Source organism: Hemicordylus capensis, chromosome 1 (genome assembly GCF_027244095.1).
Source record: "Hemicordylus capensis ecotype Gifberg chromosome 1, rHemCap1.1.pri, whole genome shotgun sequence".
Classification (NCBI taxonomy): Eukaryota; Metazoa; Chordata; class Lepidosauria; order Squamata; family Cordylidae; genus Hemicordylus; species Hemicordylus capensis.
In genome coordinates, this window is record NC_069657.1 from 326,140,615 (window position 1) to 326,164,945 (window position 24,331).

The following is a 24,331-nucleotide window of genomic DNA, read 5'->3' on the forward strand; positions in this document are numbered from 1 at the left end:
CACATGCTCAAATGGTCCCTGCGAGGCCCTAGAGGCCAGCGGGGTGAAGGGGAACTTTTGCAACCCCCCAGCCTTTAGGAAGCCCCCCAAAGGGGCTATGGGTAAAAATAATAATAATAAAATAATAATATAAGCCACTGTATACATATTCAGATTGGCACTATGTACAGAGAATCAGGGCTTGTGAATACTGAGCTGACGCTTATGAGCTAGGATTGTATTCATTTGCTCTTACTTTGCTTCTTGTGATAAGAGAGTTAAATGTGATTGTCTTGCTAATATGGCTATTAATGGTGAGTTTGTCTTTGAATCAGTGTGAAATCCTTAATATTAAGGCCCACTGGGAGTTTCTTGCTCTCTTTCTCTCATTTTAACTGTCTTTCTGAAAGACTAGAATATATTCCAAGCAGTGACACAGTTTACTCTGCATATCCTTTAATTATTTACAGAGTATCTGGGAAAAGTCAAATTCTCCATTGATTTTTAAAACTTATGTAATGGTGATGCTACAATGCATAGTAGAGAATTAGACAGGCACTTCTGTTTAGTTTTCCAAGTACACCTCCACATAGTCTTTGGGTATTTCATGAGCCCCCACATACTGAAATTTGTAGTTTTCCAGCATTTTTTGGTCTGGTTAAGTCCACTGCTAAATAGTTTTTGAAAGATTAAAAGATTAACGAGCTTGACTTGTATTTTTCAGCTGATATCATGGTAAAGTTATCTGAAAGATGGGTGTCAGATACTTGGACAGGGGGCGCAATTTCAGTGTTTGCCCTAGGCGCTATTTTCCCTAGATACACTTCTGATCATCCATGATTGCTGTGAGCATTGCTTTAAGAGGAAATGCAAGCTCAGCTCCTAGCCTCCAAGATACATTACCCGTTAGCAAGTTAAATCTTAGCATTGGGATAGAGGTCCAAGCTTGGCCACTGTATCTCTTTTGAGTACCCATTTCACAAACATTGAGAATACGATACTGGATGGCCTCTTACTTCACAGAGCAATTAGCAGAGGCATACTTGGAGTGAAATCTCTGTGGTATCCACACTTATAGTATTTCCCCCCCTGCTGTTTTCCATCCACACTGGAGTGATTCACCAGGAAAACGGTCCCTCCCACCTCTCATTTTCACACCCACCACTATTAATCACCTTTCCCACTCATTTCCCCACCCACAACTAGTGGTGTATACGGAACTGTACCTCCGTGGCCCGGCACTGGAGAGGGGGGTGCTTTAAGGGCGGGGAAGGGTGTACTTACCCCTCCCGCCACTTTCCCCCCTCCAGCCCTCCCATTTTGTAAGCTTTGGGGATGGCAGAGTACCACCCTGCCGCCCCTTCAAAAGGCTTCAAAAAAGCAAAAGGCTTCAAAAGCCTGACTGTATGTGCGCACGTCGTGCGTGCGTCATGTCTGTGTGTTGCATGCGTGCATATGTCAGATGTGTGTGCACGCGTGTGACACACACACACATTCGATGCACAGACGTGATGTGCGCGTGCAACCTGCGCATGCACAGTCAGGCTTTTGAAGCCTTTTGCCGTGGAATGGGGGAAGGGGCGGCAGGGAGATACCCTTCCATCCCAAATGCTTTTTAAAAATGGAAGCGCTGGAGGGGGGAAAGTGGCGGGAGGGGTAAGTACACCCTCCCCCACACTTAAAGGTCCACCCTGCCTGGCATCAAAATGCCGAACTGGCCCCAGCCTTTAGAATGGCCTTCGGACTGGTCCATGCACATCCCTACCCACAACTATAACTCAGATTTCAAATACTGCCCGTTGTTTCCATTTCCACCTAGCAATGGATCCTCCATGAATGTATTTGGATTTGAAGACGTGATTTATAAATTATACTTGTGCTTGCATTTTAGCCTACTTTCCTTAAGGAAAATAAGCTTATGAGATCACCCAGCTCTCTCTCTCTCTCTCTCTCTCTCTCTCTCTCTTTCGCTCTCTCTCTCTCTCTCTCTCAAGTTCACAATGCTTGGACTGATTTGAACCAAATTTGAGGCAGAAGTGAGAAGTGATTGGAACCAAATTTAGTACAGTTGTAGGGATACCTCAGTGGTGTAGTTTGTGATGATGTTATCTACCCCAATTCGCATCTCACTCACCATGCACATTATTTAGGACATTTCTCCAAATAAGTCAGCACTAACACATTGTGAGTTTCCTTACTTCCACCATCAAGCCCCAACTGACATACTTTACCTGCAGACAGGAAAACTCACAACATGACTGCCCTACTCACATGGTGAGTTGTAAAATGATACTGTAGAGGATTGGGATACTTGCCCATGGGGTGCCAGATCCTGTGGTGAGTAGAAGTCTATGCTATTTCTCATTGCTTCAAAATGGTATTGTGACCTTTACTCACTGACAAAATCTATTCCTATGAAACTGCTGTCGTCTTATTACACAAATCACTGTTCATAATTTCTAGAATGAATCTTTGATTGAAGCCATCCAAGTTGTGATATGTACCACTAAAGTACAATCTTGCATTCATAAAGGAGGCAGGGACAGTTAGAAATTCTTTTTCTGTCCTGTATAACTGATATATAGCTAATGCAGCTTTGTAGCCACCATCTGCAGCTTCACAACAGAATACTTTCATCTCCTCTTATCCTTTTCAAGTTGAGTTCAGTCTGTTTAATGTTGCAGTTGACATTATCCATCCTTGTTTTTTCAAGTTCTGTCTTTGTCTATTCTGCCTAGCACATAATATAATATTAGCAAGCTATTTCCTCCGCTACTACTTTCATGGTTTTCTCTCACCCAGCTGTATAAATCTTCAGTATTAAGTTGCTCCCAATCTCTGGGAGAAACCAAACAAAGGACTAGCATGGTTGCATTACACTTTCAGCCACCACTTTTTGAAATCTGCAAGGTGGTAACAAAACCCCAGATGAGCTACATCTATTTCTCTAAAGCGTAGCCATGGCTAATCCCATGCGTGGCCGCTCTCACAAGAGTTCGGAGAGCTGCCGGATGGCCAAGGGATGGGTGGGAGGGAGGAAAATGGCAGCTGCAGCTGGCAAAGAAAATGCTGGCCGGCCAGAAAGTTGGTTGGGTGGCGAGAAATGGAGGGTGGGCAGGAGAAGAAGCCGGACTGCCCGTCTGCCTGCCAGCCAGCCAGAAAGGGCGGGGGAGAAAAAGCCGGCTCCTGGCCAGCCAGAAAGCAGTGGGTGGGCCAGAAACGGGGAGAGGGAGGGTGGCAGGAAGGAGAAGAAGTCCACCCGCCTGCCAGAAGGCGGGGAGGGGGACAGAAGAAGCTGGTGCCCAACTGGGCAGAAAGCAGCAGGGGGCAACAAGAAAAAGTGCAGTGCAGGTCCGCGGGGGAAGAAGGCGGTGGCTGTTCGGTGGGCTGGCCAGGGGCGCAGATGCTCTGCACCTGGCCCAGCTAGTTTAACTTATTCCATGAGTGGACTATCAGCAACCATTCAAGAGAGGAAATACACCCCATTATATCATCAAGAAGCACATCCTGGCTACATTCCTTGGGCCAAATCAGACTGATGATATTTCACTGAACATGTACATACACAAGATAAACTTGTGACATTGCAGCAGTTTTAGAAGATTAAGGGGTGAAATATAAGACTAGGCGGGACTGACAGCTAATGCAAATGGTGAATATTTGAAATGTGGGAAGTGGAGATGAACATAAGCACTACCCCTATACGGTGGCTGTTCATTGGTTGACAGTTTGTTTCTGAGCCAGATCCAAATTGCTGGTTTTGATCTTCAAAGCCGTCTATGGCTTGGGACCAGGGCATTTGTCAGACCATGTTTGCCTATATGAATCTGTCAGGCCCTGCCACTGACACACTGCTTTTTAGTAGTGACTCCCTATCTTCGCAATGCCCTCCAAGAGGAGTTTGCTTATCTCCCTCCGGATGAGAAGGAGAAAAGAGATTGAAAACCCTCTTCTTCCAAAAGGCATTTAAAATATAGTTTTACTATAGTTCTAAAATATAGGGGTTGGTTGTGTTTTTTTACAGTTTTAATGAATGTTAGACTGTTGCTTTTAATTTTTGCTGGTTTTTTTAATTGTTGGTTTTTATTGAGTGTTCTTGTGTTGTTGTTTTTGTAAGCCACCCTGAGCAGCAGTGTGCTGGAAGGACAGGGTAGGAATATTTTAAACAATAAATAAATAAATAAAATAGATGGCATCAGCACACTAAAACTCCCCTAAAACAAAGGCTTCCACACAAGTCCATCAGTCATTTGTGTGGATGACTTTGCACTGTAAGTGAATCAAGTTTTTACCTGGAAAGTACCTTTTAAGGAAGTCAGGTACAAGATCCATTTAACATGATATGAGCTCCTTAGCAGAAAGACTGTACTCATAACCAGAGATTCCTGGGTAGGAGAAAGTTAACCCAGAGATCTCTGGTTGTATAAAAGTGAGGTGGGAAGAAAACAGAGCCCGTCCTATCTCTTCCTCAGGTGATTTGTGCCACTGTCGCTTTTAAACTGCTTTTAGGCAGCTGGCACCCATGCTTACTATTACGTTCTAAGACTGTGGCTGCACTGATGGCTTCCTTTCTGCTGCCAGTGTGGTGCATTGTGGAATACTGGAAGACCCAGCTTGGTTCCCCACCATTCCCAATCTTGGCTCTGCAGATCGCTTGTGCTGTCTGTCTGGGTGCATAAGTGGCAGATCCATGAAAAGACTCTGGTCATCTGGGAGCAGAAAAGTAGAATCCTCCCTTCCCTTCAGTTTCCTCCGTTTGGCTATGTGAACAAGCCCTGTATTATGTAAAGTACTTCTGTTCTACCATTGCTGTTATGCCTTTGTTTTTATTCAAATGGTTTCTTGTGTAGTATTATCATAATTCTGTATATTACAGTAAGCTAACCACTGAAAGTACATAAACTATGCATTAAGCTACTGAGGTATGAATCTCTTTCTAGTTAAAAACAATAGCATTCACTGTACCTTGTTGAGCCTGTTGAAAACTGTAATCAGAAAAGAACCCAATGAATCTTTTTAAAGCTCCTTACTTGGTGTGAGGCAAAGCTCATAGGTGGAAAGCCTTTAAGGCTGTTCTCATGAGAAGCCCTACCCAGGCTTGCTCAGCCCTACCTGGGTAGGCTTGCTTATGTGAAATGCAGGGATTGAAGCCGATCCTGGTGCTGCCTTGCCTGATAGCCCAGGGTTTCCTCCCAGAGTTTTACCAAGGTGGTAATAATAATAATTAACAATAATTAATAATAAAAAACATCATCCACCACATAACAAATTGTTCTCACGGTGGCTCACAACATAGCATTAAAACATTGAGTAAAAACACATAAAACATATGAAATCACAAGACACCAAAAACAAACAAAACCAAAATACAGTACAGAACAACTTAAAAACCTCCCCCCCCCCAAGAATTTTTGCTTTTATTAGAAATAGAAATAGAACTGGTTACATCTGAGATTGACATAATCATACATGAATAAGAGCAATTACTCATCCGCAGCAAATAAAGCAGGAAAAGGGGGGGGGACTTGTACAGAGTAATAATATTTAAGTATACTTGAATGAATTAAGATAATCTGTAAGAAATAGAGGGTATGTCTAAAAACTAAATCTAATCGTCAGAGAAAAAATGAACCTTGAACCTCACACAGAACTCTCACCTTGGCCTCAAAAGAACGATTTAAAACATTAAAATTCAATGGAGAAGAAAATGTAAGCGTTAAAACACAGGTTCTGCCAAAAAGAAAAGGTATATATATTGTATATATGAAGCCACATATCCACCAATATTTTGTAATAAAAATTCCCATCTTGTCCCATACAGGTATGCAAAATGTCACAGCAAAGTAAGTAACAGAAATCAGTTAAACCTTCAGCAGTCCTCCTCTTCATTATACTTAAAAGACCCCTTTTTGTAAAATCTTCTTAAATTATCTTAAAGTGAAACACCACTTAACAGTCTCCCCCCATGCCAATTTTCCCTCCCTGTATTTGGCAAAAAGTACCACGATTGCAACACCAGAATAAAAAAATCATCATCACTCCATCTCAACTTAGTAACAAGTTCAGAAATTCTTCAAAGTAAAGTCAAGATCCCGATACAAAATGCTAATTGACATTAACTGTGATTGAATGGCAGTTCCATCAGTGGTATTGAACTACAAAAGACCAAAAAGTCCTGATTCCACTAAAAAAGATAAAACATAGGAAAACAGTCCTCCTCCTCCTGTGCCAAGCAGCCAGTTCTCACCAGTCCTTTTCATTTCATTTCCCCAGTCAGAGCTTCAAATGGTTAGTAATAGGAAGATAATTGTCGAGCCATAAAACACTTTGTCAGCTGTGCAAACAGAAGGAACTATAAATTCAAGGAAGATCTTTTGGGATCCTGGCAGGCAGATCCTTCCTAACGCAGATAAACTGAGTCTTTCCAGTTGGGACTTTGTAAGTAAAACTTAAGTTGGTTAAATGTGTCAATATGTGGCATTGCAGAACAATTTTTAAAAGACCCATTAAAAAGCTGCTTTTCTCTCCAAGCCAATCTTCTTCGCCATTCCTCTTCTCCATTGCAGATGTCGTAACATAATTCACAATCATCTCTGACAGATTACGTGCAGGTTAAAGATCAAGATAAAATAAGTAATTGCTGTAGCCTCCAACATTTTAAAAGATTTCTTCAAAGGAAATCTAAAAGCTGATAACATTTGAATGTTGAGCTCTCTGGCGAAGTCCATAGAAAGATTCAAAGATAGATAATAGCAGAAAATAAGCAAAAGTTGACAGTAAAAGAAAACCGTAGATCTGACAAACTCACAGCCGTGCTGGAAAGTTCAAATTGGTGGTGGGGAGGTTCACGAAGGGGTGGGGGGGAACCCCATACTAATATCCAACAAATGCTGTGAGTAGTTTAAAGTTTAAGCTTAAAATAAGATATAAGTAATTGCTGGGATATCAGACATTTTTTAAAAAAAACTCTTCAGGGCAAAACAGAAAGCTGTTAGCATTGGAATGCTGAGATCTCCAGCAAAGTAAAGATAGCAAAAAAAAAAAAAAAAAAAAGGGGGGGGGAAAGGAAGAGCTTTCAATGAAGAAGAAAAAGAAAACCGTAGATCTGCCAGACTCACAGCCGTCGACATCTCAGAGATTTATTAGGAAAGATAAGATAAGAGGAATAGAGCAGGTCGTCTGTAATTAGGCGATGAAAAGCCTCTCTTTGTTCAGTCCGATGATCACAGAAATGTCTCTCCAGATGTTCATCCAAGGTTTTCCAGACATTGTCTGAAGACCCCCTAGACTCCCACCTCTAGGAGGAGGACCAAGCCCCGCACACATACTGACCTCCATCTGGCCAACAGAAGGTGATAAGACCAAACAATTGTTGAAAATCCTGACTGCTGGTTTAGTCAGGAGTTTTCGTTCCAGACGCCATCTTGCTTCAGTCCTAAAAAAAACTTTTAAAAGTCAGCTTTAAAAATCAAATGTAAAATGCCTGAGTGAACAGAAAGGCCTGGACCTGGTGTCTAAATGAATAAAGTGATGATGCCAGGAATCTCACTGGGTAGGTTATTCCATAAATGGGGTGCAACAACCAAAAAGTCCCTCTCTATAATATCCACCCGCTTCACCTTGTTTGGCAGGGGCATTCAAAGCAGGGCCTCTGCAGAAGATCTTAAGTTCTGAGTCAGAACATATGGGGCAAGGTACTCTCTCAGGTAATCCAGTCCCAAACCATTTACAACTTTAAAGGTTAAAGCCAGACTTTGAATTGGGCCTGGAAATAGACTCGGAGCAGGTGCAGCTGATGAAGCACTGGCGTCTATGATCAAGTGCCCAGTCCCAGTTAATAATCGTACAGTCATAGTTTACCGCAGTTTCCAGACCATTCTCAAAGATTGCCCCATTTACTACACATTGCAGTTAATCTAAGCAAGAGGTTACCAGAGCACGAGTAACTGTGGCCGAGCTCTCTCTATTCAGCTTTGGTTGCAGCTGGCATACCATCCAAAGTTGATAAAAGGCACTCCAAGCCACAGAGACAACTTGAGCCTCTAGTGACAGTGCTGGATCAATAAGCCCCAGAATTTCAAGGGGAGTGCAGTCCCATCTAGAACAGGCTGAACATCATGTGCCTGGGCAGAAGAAGCACTGACCAACAGTACTTCTGTTTTGTCTGGATTGAGTGTCAACTTGTTCATCCTCATCCAGTCCATTACTGCATTAATAGCAATATAGCAATAGCACTTACATTTATATACCGCTCTATAGCCGAAGCTCTCTAAGCGGTTTACAATGATTTAGCATATTGCCCCCAACATTCTGGGTACTCATTTTACCGACCTCGGAAGGATGGAAGGCTGAGTCAACCTTGAGCCCCTGGTCAGGATCGAACTTGTAACCTTCTGGTTACAGGGCGGCAGTTTTACCACTGTGCCACCAGGCACTGATTCAGGACAGTCTCCGCCTCACCTGTGTTTGATGAAAAGGGGAGATACAACTGAGTATCATCCGTATACTGATGACACCTAAGGCCAAATCTCCAGATGACCTCTCCCAGCAGTTCCATGTAGATGTTAAACAACATAGAGGATATAATGAAATGCTTTGGAACCCAAGGCACAACTGCCAAGGGGTTGAGAAGTAATCTCCAGCACCACCTTTTGGAAAATGTAGGAGCAGAACAACCTTCAAGAAGTGCCTCCCACACCCAATGCGGCCAGCCTACCTAAATGGATACCATGGTGAATGGTATTGAAAGCCACTGAGAGGTTCAAAAGAATTAACAGGGTTTAACTCACTATCTCTCTCTCTCTCTCTCTCTCTCTCTCTCTCTCTCTCTCTCTCTCTCTCTCTCTCTCTCTCTCTCAATCCCTCCACCCCACAGATCATCCCACAGGGCAGTCAAAGCAGTTTCTGTTCCAAAGCCAGGCCTATAGCCTGATTGAAATGTATCTAGATAATCTATTTCCTCCAAGAGTGTCTGAAGCTGGCCAGCCACACACTCAAGCAGTTTGCACAGGAAGGGAATATTGGCCACAGGTCTATAGTTGTTTACATCCTCTCGGTCCAGACTAGGTTTGTTTAGAAGTAGTTGAATAATAGCTTCCTTCAGTGGAGCTGGGACCACTCTCTCTCTCTCAGTGAGGCATTTAGAACCTGCTGGACTCAGCTAAAAATTTCCTCCCTACTAGACTTAATAAGTAATGAAGGGCAAGGGTCAAGAATGCATGTTGTCAGCTGAACTCAACTGAACACTTTGTCTATATCCTCGGGCACCAATAATTGAGCAAAACTGGACCAGGTGGTACTCTGGACACCTCTCCCAATGACACTGCATCAACTGTGGAGTCCTACTCGTGCAAATCTGAGCAGCTTTATCCTCTAAGTGCTGTGCAAGTGCATCACAGTGTGCTACTGAGGGTTTACATGTGTGTGCCCTTGCCTCAGTCCCTGGTCCTGAGTGCCCAGCTCATGGGCATGGTGCATTGTGAGATTTCTGTAGCCCGAGTTGTTTTCCCCTGGCTTCCAGGATGCTGTACTGCTTGCCACAGCAATGCTCGTCTGGGACCATGGTGCGGTGAGCAGGATGGCAGCATTGCTCATGTAGGGAAAGGCAGGATTAATCCTGCCTTCCCCTGTCCTACAACCTCTATGTGCTTTAAACTGTTTCCTACTTTTACTCATGGTGGGTAGTATTTTTTACTGATAAATTTAGTAAGGAGAAGAGAACTTATGTCAGACATAGTAATTTACCTTTTGTAAGGCTGTGGACACTTTAACCTGCCAAAGCATTATGCAAGCATGCTAACAGAAATCTAAATCAAAATGTCAGCAAGGGTGTGATTCATATTAATTAAATGTCTAGTGAAAAATGCCGTGTTTCATTACAAACTTACACCTAAGTATGAAGACACTTTCAAATACTGTCATTTAGGTAAAATTTCAAATAAAAAAGATTGCCCTGAAACATTAATACACACTAGATAGCCCTAGTTTTTAATTATAAGATGTCACTTCTCAAAGTTAAAATGTCGGAATTACTTTAGTTTTTGTTGTAATTTTATGATTCAGGATAGGTCTGAAAATAACAGATGAGTATTTGTTATCCACTAAAGATAGCCTGTCAGCCATGCTTGCTAGACATTTCAATGAGCAGCTCTTATTTCGCTATATGCCAGGGCCTGGAAAACGCAAATCCAGAATCTGGCAGGTCATAATGCACAGTTAATGCATTGCATGCAGTTTGGTGGATCACAAGTTGTGCAGACCTGATTACAAATAGTGTTGTACGGCACTCTGAAACAGTGATCAACAAATACTGGCTTGGCTTCTTAGACAATGGGGCTATTCTCACGAGCAGCAAAAATTGGGCTAGGAGAACCTAGCGTGATTTTTGCTGCTCATGTAAACCACCGGGCTCACAGGCAAGCCCAGTGGCTTACAAGCGGCTAGCCCACTTTTGTAGACCTCACCTAAGCCTGGGTTTGCAGAGCGAGCGCTCTGCAAACCCGGGCTTCCCAATCATGAGTAGCCGCAGCACAGCTCCATGGCGCAGCTACTCACGAGTAGACCCCTGGGGGGGGAGTTGAAAAGCCGGCTCCGGGGGTCTCCCCAGTATGCCCTGCGTGCTCGCACAGGGCATACTGGAGCTTCCGGGGGCCACATGGCCCCCAAGCTCCCCTGCCCCTGCTGGCTCCATCACGGTGCTGGCAATTGTGTGGGCGGCCGATTTGGCCACCCAGGGCTCTCTCCCTGCTTGTGTGTGGGGAGAGCAGGCTTAGCCTGCTCTCCCTGCACACCCTCCAAAACCGGGTCTCAATGATCGTGAGACCCGGCTCAATCTCTGTTGGTACTCCCCACTAACTCACTAACCTCCCCTAAATCTTCTGGAATGGGTTTGGGGAAGAAGTTTTCTTGGCTATACTAGTTGGATAAGATATATAAATAATAGCCTCTTTTGCCATTTCTTAGCTTATCAAGATCTAACCTTATCAATCAGTCATTCTCTGTGTCAAAATGCTTGAAGGAGAGTGGGCCTTACCAAGCACAGATCATTAATAATAGTCTCCTTGAGACAAGGAGGCATCTTTGCAACATGTTGGCTACTATGTGGATTTCTTTTATCTAGAACCAAAAAGGGCTTCTTATCAGCAGCTCATACAAATTCATGAAGGGCAAGTCCATCAATGTCTAGTTTTTATGGCTATAGACTACTTCTTGGTTAGCCTATAGCCATCAAGGTAGGTTACCTCTGAATAGCAGTTGCAGGAGCCTACTTGTGGGCTTACCAGAGGCAGCAGTGGGCCATTGTGGGAATCAGGATGTTGAGTAGATAGGCCTTGAGCCCGATATCCCGCAAGGCTCTTTTTACAACCTTATATGTTCTAAAATGTGTTAAGCCTCCTCTAGGGCAAATCCTTTTATTGACTTGACTACCCCAAATGGTGGTGCAATCTTGTATCATGATTCATAGACAGATTTTGTTATGTTTCAAGACAGAGCTAGTCTGAATTGCTCATCGTTTACAAATATTAATTCTGCAGACACAATAGGATCTTTAGCCTTCTTGTCAGCAAGCCTCAACCATATTTATGGCATTTATTTCATTTGAATTAATTGAGACTTGATTCCATATTACAGTCAGGATTGCAGTCTAAGAGCAACAACTGCACGAACCCAAGCTTCATTTTACAGTTGCGAGTGTTAAGTCTGCATGTTACAAGCACCATATGGGACTACAGATATTCAACACCTCATTTGGTTTACAAGGCAGCTGCTCCAAATGGCAACTGTGACAAATGTATCATGGTCCTTGAAGGGAAGGATTGAAAATATTTCCAAGGGGAAGCTGGGCACTCGCGTGGGAGCTCCAAGGATGCCTGGGAGATGTAGTTCTTCCCAAGCTTCTCCCATATGGGAACATTTGGCAATTTTGCATGTAAATAAAGCTCCTTCACAGTTCAATAATGCCATGTTTACCATTTTATAAACATGTGATTTCACTCAATTGTAACACTTTCTATGACATGCAAATTTACTTTTTGCTGCACATTTAAAAAAATCGAATCATTGAGACTTAAGCACATGTAATGTACATATATACATTAGGGACTATGCTGTGGCAGTGGGGGCAGCGAAGAAATGCTTTTTCTCCGCCTCCATTGCATCTGCTCAGTGCAGGCAAACAGAGCTGTTTCGTGTGGTGAAAACTTTGCTCCACACATCCCCCCGGACAATGGGGGAGGAGTCATCTACGGCTCTTTGTGATCGGTTTGCCTGTCGCTTTGCAGATAAAGTCGCTTGCATCTGTGCTGACCTGGACTCCAGAGTTTTGGCAGTTCCAGCAGACGTGCCTTTGGTCCCATCTGGTCCCGTTGTGTTGGATTCTTTTCAGTTGGTGCGGCCTGAGGATGTGGACAAGATCCTGGGCAGTGTGTGGGCGACTTCGTGCGCTCTTGTCCCTTGCCCTTCATGGCTAATAAAAGCTGCCAGGGAGGGGACAGGTAGATGGCTGGAGGTGATCGTTAATGCTTCGTTGAGGGAGGGCAGGATGCCATCGTGCCTCAATGAGGCGGTGGTAAGACCTCTATTAAAAAAGCCCTCCCTTGATCCCTCCAACCTGGACAACTATAGACCTGTATCTAACCTTCCCTTTCTGGTGATGGAGCGTGTGGTGGCGTCCCAGCTGCAGAGGGTCTTGGATGATACGGATTATCTGGACCCTTTTCAATCTGGCTTCCGCCCCGGGTATGGGACTGAGACTGCCTTGGTCACTCTAGTGGATGACCTATGCCAGGAACTAGACAGGGGGAGTGCGTCCCTGTTGGTTCTGCTGGACCTCTCGGTGGCCTTCGATACCATCGACCATGGTATCCTTCTGGGCCGCCTCTCGAGTATGGGGATCGGAGGCACTGCGTTGCGGTGGTTCCTGTCCTTTCTTGAGGGGAGGGTCCAGAAGGTGGTGCTGGGGGACTACTGCTCGGCCCCGTGGCCGTTGGACTGTGGGGTCCCTCAGGGTTCGGTCTTGTCCCCCATGCTGTTTAACATCTACATGAAGCCACTGGGAGAGGTCATCCGGGGATTTGGACTGAGTTGTCAGCAATATGCAGATGACACTCAGCTCTATCTCTCCTTGTCATCTGATCCTAGGGAGGCGGTGGATGTCCTGAATCGGGGGCTGGAGGCCGTGATGGGTTGGATGTGGGCTAATAAACTGAAATTGAATCTGGCTAAGACGGAGGTACTGTTGGTCAGTAGGAGAGCCAATCGGGATGAGGAGATTTTACCAGTTCTGGATGGGGTTGCACTCCCCTTGAAGGAGCAAGTACGCAGCTTGGGGGTACTACTGGACCCGGCTCTGCTTTTGGAAGCTCAGGTGGAGGCGGTGGCCAGGGGTGCCTTTTCACGGCTTCGGCTGGTGCGCCAGCTGCGTCCCATTCTCGAGAAGGCAGATCTGGCCACGGTTGCCCACGCCTTAGTCACGTCGCGGCTGGATTACTGTAACGCGCTCTACGTGGGGCTGCCCTTGAAGAATATCCGGAAACTGCAGCTAGTGCAAAATGCGGCAGCGAGGGTTTTATCCGGAGCTGCCCGCTGGGAACACATCACCCCCATTTTGAAAGAGCTGCACTGGCTGCTGGTTTGTTTCCGGGTCCAATTCAAGGTGCTGGTTTTGACCTTTAAAGCCCTAAACGGTTTGGGCCCGGGGTATTTGAGGGACCACCTGCTCCCAAGGGTTGCTGCCCGCTTGACTAGGACATCTGGGGGGGCCCTGCTCCGGGTGCCGACAATGAGGGAGGCCCGGCTGTCGTTCACTCAGGACAGGGCCTTCTCTGTTGCTGCTCCTAGACTCTGGAATGCTCTCCTGGTGGCTATTCGTTCCTCGGACTCCATCACGGCTTTTAGAAAGCTTTTAAAGACTTGGCTTTTTACCCAGGCTTTTGCATAATTGTTTTTTACTGCTGTTCTTGTGTGTTTTTTTTTATCTGCTGTCTTGTTTTTATGTATGTTTTTAGCTTGATGTTTTTACTGCTTTTATTGTATGTTTTAATTTTTGTAAGCCGCCTTGGGGTTTTCTTTTAATGAAAGGCGGTATAAAAATGTAAAAATAAATAAATAAAAATAAATATGTTAGCAGCTCTTTTTTCAAGGCTATTGTACTATCAATGTGAATCCCCTCCCCATTTTTTTTAAAGGTAATAATATTTTATTGACTCAAATGATGCTGAAGGACTAAGGAGGTGATCTTATTTACTATAAAAATATAGTTATTTACATACTGAGGGCATGAACAGCTTTATGAGTCAAACTTATACATGTTTTATCACCTCACTTGGCTGTTTTCCCTCTAATTAGAAAGAGATATGCAGTAAATATGTACAGTAATATATGGAGCTGAAGGCAATGCAGCATTTTATATAATGTTGGCATTCTCTTCAGAGTATTGATTATCATATTAATGTTCTGGTGCTGTCTAGAGGTTAAAAGCCATACTCTTAAGGATCAGGATCTTTGTACCTTTTACACACTACACATTCATCCAAAGGCAAACCTATTGCAGGAACTCCAGAAAGTATTTGGACAACATTCTAACATTGCATGTATGCATCCCTCAGGGACATATTCATGGGTTGCAGAAAAACGTGTCTAGAGAAATAAGCAAGAATAGATTATATAAATATTAATTGTTGTTTTGTTTCCCCTTTTATGCAAGTGCCCACGCTGCTGAATGTAGCCACTACATACATGCTTCCTTTGGCTGCATGTATATAGTGTTAGTCAGAATGTCAGCCATTATCAAATAAAAGTAATAAATAGAGTCAAAGACAAAGTTAGTTTGAAAGTGGGTTGTCAACTTTGCTTTGGCGGAAAAAACATGATATGCTTTACCACTACAGTTTACCAACCATATGAAAAACAGTAGGATGGATGGACTTGAGGAAGTGGAGCTTGTCATTAACACACACACAGACACGTACAAAATTCAATCTAAATATTGATCTGGTTGAGGTTTTTTTCCTCCATTTTGTATGGAAGTATATGTTGCTTCTTGATTTGATTGGGATCACCAAATGACAAAAATTTCAGTTAGGATTGTACCATATTAAAGAGACAAAAAGAAAGTGCTTTATCATACAATACATCACTAACATTTGGAATTCATTACCACAGTATATGGTGTCTAGCTTAAATGACTTGAAAAGAGCATTAGACAGGGTTGATAGATAGAAAGATTGCACTTTATTTCAATCATAGACCAGACAAAAAAAAAATTACAAAAAATCAGAACAAGTTTTACAAACCATGTAACAGAATCTTGCCATTCTGCTAGAAATCCCCTTATCAAATTTAGACAATAAAAGATTAAGATAAAAATCATCAGAATGGCCAGGGAAATTTTCCAGGAGCGGGGAAAATAATTTTAGCTGAATGTCCCTGTAGAAATCACAATATAGGATGATGTGAGCGGTAATTTCCACAACGCCAAAACCATATGGGCAGAGTCAAGATGAAAACAGCATCCCTTTAAATTTTCCTTTCAAAACAGCAGAAGGCAGCGTGTTAACACGGGCAAGCATTAAGGCACACCTAAATTTAGGAATTAGTATGTTACTTAAGTACTCTGCTGGTTTTAAATTAACAAGTTGGTTCCCTATATATGTGCCTTTCTTGAGGCTGGCCACTTCCACCTGTATCTCCTTATCTAAGATGCGCTGCTTAATGGCCCTCGTAGCCTGATCTATCCCTAGCCTAGTAAGTTCAGCTTGAGAAAGTCTGAATTGGGAAAGTTTATTTTTAGCCAGAGACTTCCATTTAAAGTTAAAGCTGCCAATCATTATTAGAGAAGCTAGGTCCACTTGACTAATTTTAACCAGATGCATATCCAATAGCATGATGCATAATGATGCATATCCAATATCACGTCTCCAACCTAATAAGTCCAACCTCGTGTCTGATAAGAGCATTGGGCACACAACAAGGCACCTGCAGCATAGATCTAATGAAGTTAATTTGGGTAGCTTCTAGCGAAGAGAAGTTTCTTACGGGCCCCAATTGTGCTCCATATAAAAGTTGTGGGTATACTTTGCAACAAAGAGTTTAATTGCAGCAGTATAAAAGAAGCACCCCACAATTTAATTAAATCAACTGATAGTTGGGCGTTCTGCATTATAGAATGTAGGTGAGCATTGCGGGTACCCGATAAATGGAAAACTACGCCTAAGGATTTAAAAGAATTAACTTTTTCAATTTTATGTACATTTATTACCCAGTTATAATGCTTCGGGCATTTAGCAAATACCAGAACTTTCATTTTATGGTAATTAACTTCAATAAACCAATCTCTGCAAAAGGTGCTGAGAAGACCAAGTGCTCATTTTAAGCCAATAGGAGTCTGAGACATGATAGCCATGTTGTCAGCATAAAGCAAAATGGGAACATGTCTGTGCGCTAATTTTGGAGGATATATGGAGGAGACAGTTAATCGGGACACCACAGAATTAATATATATATATTAAACAAGATAGGAGCTAAAATATAGCCCTTTCTCACTCCTCTAAAAGTTGGGATCTCTGACAACAGGTAACTCTTTTGAGAGATCTTTCAATTTTTGCCAAAGCCGTTCTCTAGAAATAAAATTAAACGCTGACTTTAGGTCTATGAAAGCTACATGTAGGGCAGAACTTGGATTGTGGGGATATTTTTCAACTAAGAACTGTAGAGTAAACACATGTTCTATGGTGGAACGCCCTGCCCGGAAGCCTGCCTGCTCAGTGGCCAAGATATTGTTAATATCTATCCAGTCGATCAATTTGGCAAGTAGATGTTTGGCATAGATTTTATTAATTATATTTAGAAGGCAAATGGGGCGATAATTTGCTGGATTCTTTCTTCTGCCTTTTTTGTAGATAGGTATTATGATTGCAACACCCCAGTCCTTCAGTATTTTTGCTATGTTATCAATATAAGTAAAAAGGGAAGCTAACATCAGAACCCACCAATCCATGTTAGCCTGTAATACCTCAATAGTAATAAAGTCATTTCCGGGAGCTTTACCTTTTTAAAATCGCTTAATTAGATCTTCAACTTCTGAGCAAGAGAGAGGATTCCAACTAGGTAGTTCATTCATGTTCAAATCATGGTTAACCTCCACAGTATCAGCTCTCTTATACAAAGTAAAGAAATGTCACTCCCAAACCACTGCAGATATAATGAAAGATGGATGAGAGGGGCTCTCTCCAGGGAAGGAGCAATGAGCCACCAGAAGGTGGTCTGATTTTTCATTTTGGCCACCTCTATTAATTCAGCCCAATTATTCCTAATTGACTGGAATGTCTTATTTTTAAATAATTACTTATATTGTAATTTCATGGTGTGTACCTCCTGCGCACTGATCTTAGATGAATATTTTGCATAAATTTTGAATGCACTTAATACTAGGGGTGTGCAATTCGGGTTTTCGGGTGATTCGGCTCGGACCCGAACCGAATCACCCCTGTTCTGTTTTGTGCCCGAATCTGGGTCACCCGAATCACCCTTGATTCGGTTCGGATTCGGATTTAATCCAAATCCAAATCCAAATCGATTCGGGGGGGGTAAAAAAGGGCCCAGGGGCAAAATTTTGGGGTGGGGTGGTAGAGCCCAATGGGTAGAGTCTACCACCCCAATTTCAGGGGGATTGGGAAAAATCCTGATTTTTTGTGACTTTGGGGCAGTTCGGGGGCATAGCATGGGATCTGGGCAAAAGGAGTGGGGTGGGGTGGTAGTGCCTAATGGGTGCAGGCTACCACCCCAATTTCAGGGGGATTGGGCAAAGGGCTGATTTTTTGAGAATTTTTGAAGTTTTAGTGACTTTGGGGCAGTTTGGGGGCAGAAAGTGGATCTGCCCCAAAATAGTGGGGTGAGGTGGTAGTGCCTCATGGGTGGAGGCTACCACCCCCATTTCAGGGGGATTGGGCAGAGGGTTGATTTTTTGGGAATATTTGAAGTTTGGGTGTCTTTGGGGCAGATTGGGGGCAGAAAGTGGATCTGCCCCAAAGGAGTGGGGTGGGCTGGTAGATAGTGTCTAATGGGTGGAGGCTACCACCCATCCCCAATTTAAGAGTGATTGGGCAGGGGGTGAATTTTGGTGAATTTATTTTTATGAGGTTTGTCTTCATAAGGTGAAGTGTGCTAAATTGATTACTTCCTCATATTATTCATAGTAAAGGAAAGTGTGAAAAAGTGAAAGTGGGGTCATGAGAGTTGTTAAATTGAAAAAAATCTCATTTGCTATGACAGAATGAGAATTCACACCTCAGAAAAAAGCCTCCACCCATTAGGCACTACCACCCCACCCCACTATTTTGGGGCAGATCCACTTTCTGCCCCCAAACTGCCCCAAAGTCACTAAAACTTGAAAAATTCTCAAAAAATCACCCCTTTGTCCAAACCCCCTGAAATTGGGGTGGTAGCCTCCACCAATTAGGCACTACCACCCCACCCCACTTTCTGCCCCAATCTGCCCCAATATGCCCCAAAGACATGAAAATTTCAGAAATTTACCAAAAATCAGCCCTTTGCCCAATCCCCCTGAAATTGGGGTGGTAGCCTGCACCCATTAGGCACTACCACCCCACCCCACTCCTTTTGCCCAGATCCCATGCTATGCCCCCGAACTGCCCCAAAGTCACTAAAACTTTTTAAAAATCGCCAAAAATCAGCCATGAACTGAATCACCCGAATTTTTCGGGTCCGAAATTCGGGTGATTCGGCTCGTGCCCGAAAAATATCGGGGGACATCGGGGGTGATTCGGTTCGGCCCCGAATCACCCGAAATTGTTCGTTTCGGGCACAGATCATTCTGTGCCCAAAATTTTTTGCACATCCCTACTTAATACATTCCTTTTCGCCACCTGACAGTCCTTGTCAAACCATGGGTGAGAAGGGAGTTTTGAATATTTTCTGGATGGAAAAGTTGGCAAGCACATGGCAAGCATTTTTGTCTGTGAAGACAAAATATTATCGTAATATTTGAGCAAGGAGCCATCTGTGAATTTGGAAGGTCCAGCCATAATTGCCTGATGCAGAAAATGGGCTTTGGGTGAGTTAAGTAGTAAAGGGAGACGCGTGGAAAGAGCATCAGACCACCTTACTCTGTGTGGGCCACAGCCCACCTCGGGGCAAAGGATCTGGCCACCCTCTAGATAAACTGTTCCCTTCCACATGACATTCATGGCTAGGGGAGAGTGATCACTCTCCAGGTGAGGGATTACATGAAAATTCCTCACCAACGGAGCCAGGTTGTGAGAGATAGCCACAAAATCAATCAGAAAGGGCTTGGGGCCTGCCCAGTGTGAGAATTTGGCCAGGAAATATGACGGTACTGAACCATTAAGCAAGTGTAGATCTGCCTTATGGCATGTTAGCAAAAGGTTCAAACCACGGGCATTGCATCTAGAGTCTTTGGACTGTCTAACCAATTTTAAAGATTTTATTTTATTTTATTTTAAATCAGGGTTGAGAAAAATGAATGATTTAAAAAATAAAAAAAATCTTTAAAATTTGAATCTGATATTAGTTTGTTTTTTAAAAAAATTATGAAAAGAACCTAGGTCAAAGATATCATTATGAATGTTAATCATAACTTATAATTATATTCTATGAACATGCTAACAGCAATATATAGGAATGAGAGATAACAGACCTCATCAATCCTATTCTATAGGTGGTGTACATGCAACACACACATACAGTCAAACCCTTGCCCCGACCCTCAAAAGTGCAAAGACATAAGGCCAATTCACACGTTATGTCCAACACTTGTACAATGAGTCTGCAATGCTTAAAGGTACAGATCTGTACACAGTCATTCACATGTTTATGTCACAAGATAACTAACAAGATAACAAGATAACCCCTGCTAACTAGGCAAAGAGGCACCTTTTACCGTGGTGATTTTCTTTATTTAGCAGGGGGAGAGTAACTGGCCCTATCCACCCCCAGCACAGTACCTCTAGTGACTGTTGCTGGTGTCTATCTTACGTTTCTTTTTAGAATGTGAGCCCTTTGGGGATAGGGATCCATCTTATTTATTTATTATTTCTCTTTGTAAACCGCCCTGAGCCATTTTTGGAAGGGCGGTATAGAAATTGAAATAATAATAATAATAATAATAATAATAATAATAATAATAATAAAATATAGGGCTGAGAGAGATTCCTGACTGCAACCTTGGAGAAGCCGCTGCCAGTCTGTGAAGACAATACTGAGCTAGATAGACCAACGGTCTGACTCAATATATGGCAGCTTCCTATGTCCCTATGTTCCTATTTAGCAGAGAATATATGTGTTAGACATGAAAGTAGCCAGAAAGGGTGATATGGGCTTGTGTTATCTAAGCAGGAAAAAATTAGCATGAAGCATTTGGGGGGTGGGGGAGAAAACATGTTGGAGCCAACATGTTCTTGGTTAAAGGAAGTTCTAGAATGACAGCAGGAACCTCCAACGCTTGGAATTCTAAGATCATGTTGTGCCCCAAAGTCCCTTTTACTTCTATGTATTCTCAGGAGCTATGCTGGAGTGAAAAGTAGCTTGGCTATACTGCCACCCTATGGTCACCTGATTCTGGTACGGGAATCACAAATTAAAACTGGCGGAAAGGTGACAAGACCAATACCACAACTTCATGCAATGTTAAAGCTTTATTCGACTAATAATGATGACATGTTCACCCAGGCTTTTAATTCGATATTGTTTTAATTGTGTTTTGATAGTTTTTAATTATTTTAATGTTTTAAATTTTAATTGTTGAAATGTTTTAATCTTGGTTGTTTTTATTGTCTTATTGTAAACCGCCCAGAGAACTTGCCTTTTGGGTGGTATAAAAATGTGTTAAATAAAATAATAAACATAAGGCAAGTCATATTCTAAAACCATCCTAGTATTTATGCATGATAACTATCTTATGTGTTTGATTGTGTGTTAAATCCGTGTTACGTAGGAACCAATAACATTCAAGACCATCTAAGGGGGGGAAGGGAAGAGACAGAGAAGGCTTAGGGAGGAAGGAGGAGACAAGGGGGACAGGAGCTCAGAAAGTCTGGGCTGCCAGGAGAGGGGGAGGGCAGTTAGATAGAGATAAAGGAGCTTGGAGAGGATGCAGAGTTCATCTTTACCAATTCTAGGTGGTGACAGCTCATGAGCGTTGCTAGGGTACATCGCTTGGGAATGGTGGGGCAGCAGCTTAGGCAGGAAGATGATGTGTCTTGGAGATCCTCTATTGGAGCTGCATGCAGATCACAACTTGTTCCAATTGCCTGGCACGCAGAGGGGATTGCTCACAAGCCACGTCTAGTGGGACTTCTTGGCTGGATAGCCTCAGAGAGTCAGTGAAGCTATTCACACGACCAGGAGAATTTGGGCTAATGGAGCCTAGCCCGATTTCTCCTGGTCGTCTGCTGCCATGGCCCATGGGAGCCGCACGGCTCCCGGCAGCAAACCACCTAAAGAACCCTTCCCCTTAAACGAGGTTAGCGAAGCTAGCGCTGTGCTAACCCCGTTTGGTTGCTCGTGTGCTGCTGCAGTGCGGCTCCGCGCCGCAGCAACATACGAGGAGACCCCCCACGCGTGGGTATCTCCAGGAAGCCCCCTGAGCTTACGTGGGGCATCCTGGGACTCCCGGGGGGCCACATGGCCCCCAATCCTTGCAGCCCCTGCCAACTTTATGACAGCGCTGGCAGCTGTGTGTGCAGCTGCCCCGGACACCCAACTATGAGCAGTTGCTTGTCTGCGGGGTGGCCAGGCTAAGCCACTCTACTTCAAGACCAGCTCTCTTCTTCTAGTATTATCCAGGGACATCTGATTGTGTAAGCTGGAATCCACTAGTTGAGTCTGCTTAGTAATCAATCAATGCAAGGAGGATTAAATAGAAGGTCAATGACTTGATTATCAAGCCAGAGTTTGCCAGTTCGAATCCCTGCTCGTATGTTTTCCAGACTATGGGAAACACCTATATCAGGCAGCAGCGATATAGGAAGATGCTGAAAGACATCATCTCATACTGTGTGGGAGGAGGCATTGTTAAACCCCTCTTGTATTCTACCAAAGACAAGGTTTTGACAACAGGCCTCTGTGGTTGCCAGGAATAGAAACCAACTTGATGGCACACTTTACCTTTATTTCCCCTTAGCCAGCCAATCCAGTCTTTTCCACTGTTCTGAGCTCCAGGGACTTGGATAGCAACAATTCAGACAAACATCATTCCAGCAGAATTTTTAATTAGTTTTATTTGCTTTCAAACCATGCAGAAATGTACATGTTGAAGGTGTGGCTTGAGGATAGGTTTATACATCAGGGTGAAGTTCAAAGTAGGATTACTGGAACTTGAAATGCATTCTTTTGATGGTTGTGAAGACTGGAAGATAAGTCGCAAAGACAAAAAGACTGCCAATACAAAACTTCTCTCGGAAGGCTATAATGCTGGCCCCAGCCTCACTTGCCATCAAGCTAACACAAATGTGTTTGCAAGCACAGGGCTGGCTGGCTGAGGGAAAAGACCTTTCTAAATAATTATTATTTGCTTACTAGACAGGCTCAACTACCGGTAATGGATTTTTGCTTAGACAAATGTTCTTGGCTAACACTACATCACAGACTAAGTAACTCCGACTAATTGTAAAACTGTGCACAATAACAACATGGCTCTCTGATCTAAATACATTCTAAACCCATGCTCTAGAGGCAGTGCAGTGGTTGTTTTCTAACAACTCTTCAAGAGTACATTTCATATCATGAAGTCAATACCTTTTGTTTTTCGTTTGGAATTGGATGATATAAAAACTTGCAACTAAACTTTTAAAGTTTAGACATAATTTGAACAATGTAAACTGTCTAGACCGAGAAGTCTAAACTTATTATTTAACTTGAAAATCACAAGGCTGTGATCAATTGTTTACACAAATGTGATTTGTTGTAAACTGCCCTGAGCCATTTTTTGGAAGGGCAGCATATAAATCAAACAAACAAACAAATAAATAAATATTAAAAAAAATAATAACGGAGACATGATGTGCACATGCGCGAAAGGCTTTGTGAAGCCTTTTGCCGACGACTGGGGGAAGGGGCGACAGGGAGGTATCCAGCTGCCCCAAAAGCTTTACTACACAAAGGCGCCAGCAGGGGAAACGCGTGGGGGGGGTGAGTACACCCTCCCCGCCCTTAAAGAGCCCCCACAGCAGTGCCGGACCTCTGGACCGCGGTTCTGTGCACATCCCTAATGTTATGCTGCCCTGGACTGCACTTCACACCATAATATACCACTACACTGCACTTCAACCATAATATTTTACAGCTGTTGTTTTTTTAGGTATGTTTTTGGAAAGAGAAAAGTGACCTTGATGGCTAGTATGAGTTATAAATGAAATAATACAAAGCATTACACATTTCTTTCATAGCTTTCTTCATATCTTTAACTGCACCCATAAATATTGTGGTGTTCAAAACTCTCAGTGAAAGCACAGGAGTATAAATCAACATCTTTACTAGGGAAGAAGAGTCAGTATTGCTCTAAATTTCAACTTAATTGGTACAGAGACAGTCTTCTCCAAGTGTAAAGTCTTTGTTTTGTTTAATTTGATTGCCTACTTCTGCCTGTTGCTTTTGACTTATGGCCTATTTCTTTCTTTCTCTCTTTCTCTTTTCTTCCATTGCAAACAGAAAGCTGACCTTGCAGTTGCACCCTTGGCTATTACGTATGTTCGAGAGACGGTCATCGACTTTTCCAAGCCATTTATGACTCTCGGAATAAGTATTTTGTACCGCAAGCCCAATGGTACAAACCCGGGCGTCTTCTCCTTCCTGAATCCTCTCTCCCCTGATATCTGGATGTATATTCTGCTGGCTTACTTGGGTGTCAGTTGTGTGCTCTTTGTCATAGCCAGGTAACATGTCAACCTTTTTGTGATTTTTTTGGCAATTGTTACCTTTTAAAATTCAAGAATAATTGTCAAAAGTCACAAATTCTTTCTTTCTTATTCTCATTATCTGATCTGTGGTTTGTAGAGGAAAAGTCCTTCTTATAAAGGGCTCTCACGATTAATTGCAAGATTGCCATGCTGCATGGCTTCAAACATGTTGGTTATGTCAGTAGGTTTCCAATAGGCTGGTGTCTATTCACTTTTTAAGAGTAAATTGAGTTTTAGCTGGATGTCTGTGGATTATAATCCCCACCATGTTTCTTTTTAAAAGGAAAACAAAAGACACTGAAATGTATACTATTATGATAAACAGGAATTGGAGTAACATTCAAGGTAAATAGATATTCAGATTAGGCTGATGATAACTCTTAATAAGAATACATAAAATGTATCCTTCATAATTGTAG

At 43.0% G+C, this 24,331-nt stretch overlaps 1 protein-coding gene across 7 annotated transcripts in view; it reads left to right on the plus strand.

The window, feature by feature from the left end:
* Window positions 1–24,331, plus strand: part of GRIK2 (glutamate ionotropic receptor kainate type subunit 2) — an 808,572-nt gene that overhangs the window by 505,898 nt on the left and 278,343 nt on the right. For all 7 annotated transcript variants that reach the window (XM_053299652.1, XM_053298872.1, XM_053301185.1 and 4 more), the window contains exon 11: window positions 23,665–23,888. In XM_053299652.1, coding sequence (XP_053155627.1) covers window positions 23,665–23,888 — 224 coding nt within the window. The remainder of the gene's footprint in view (window positions 1–23,664; window positions 23,889–24,331) is intronic.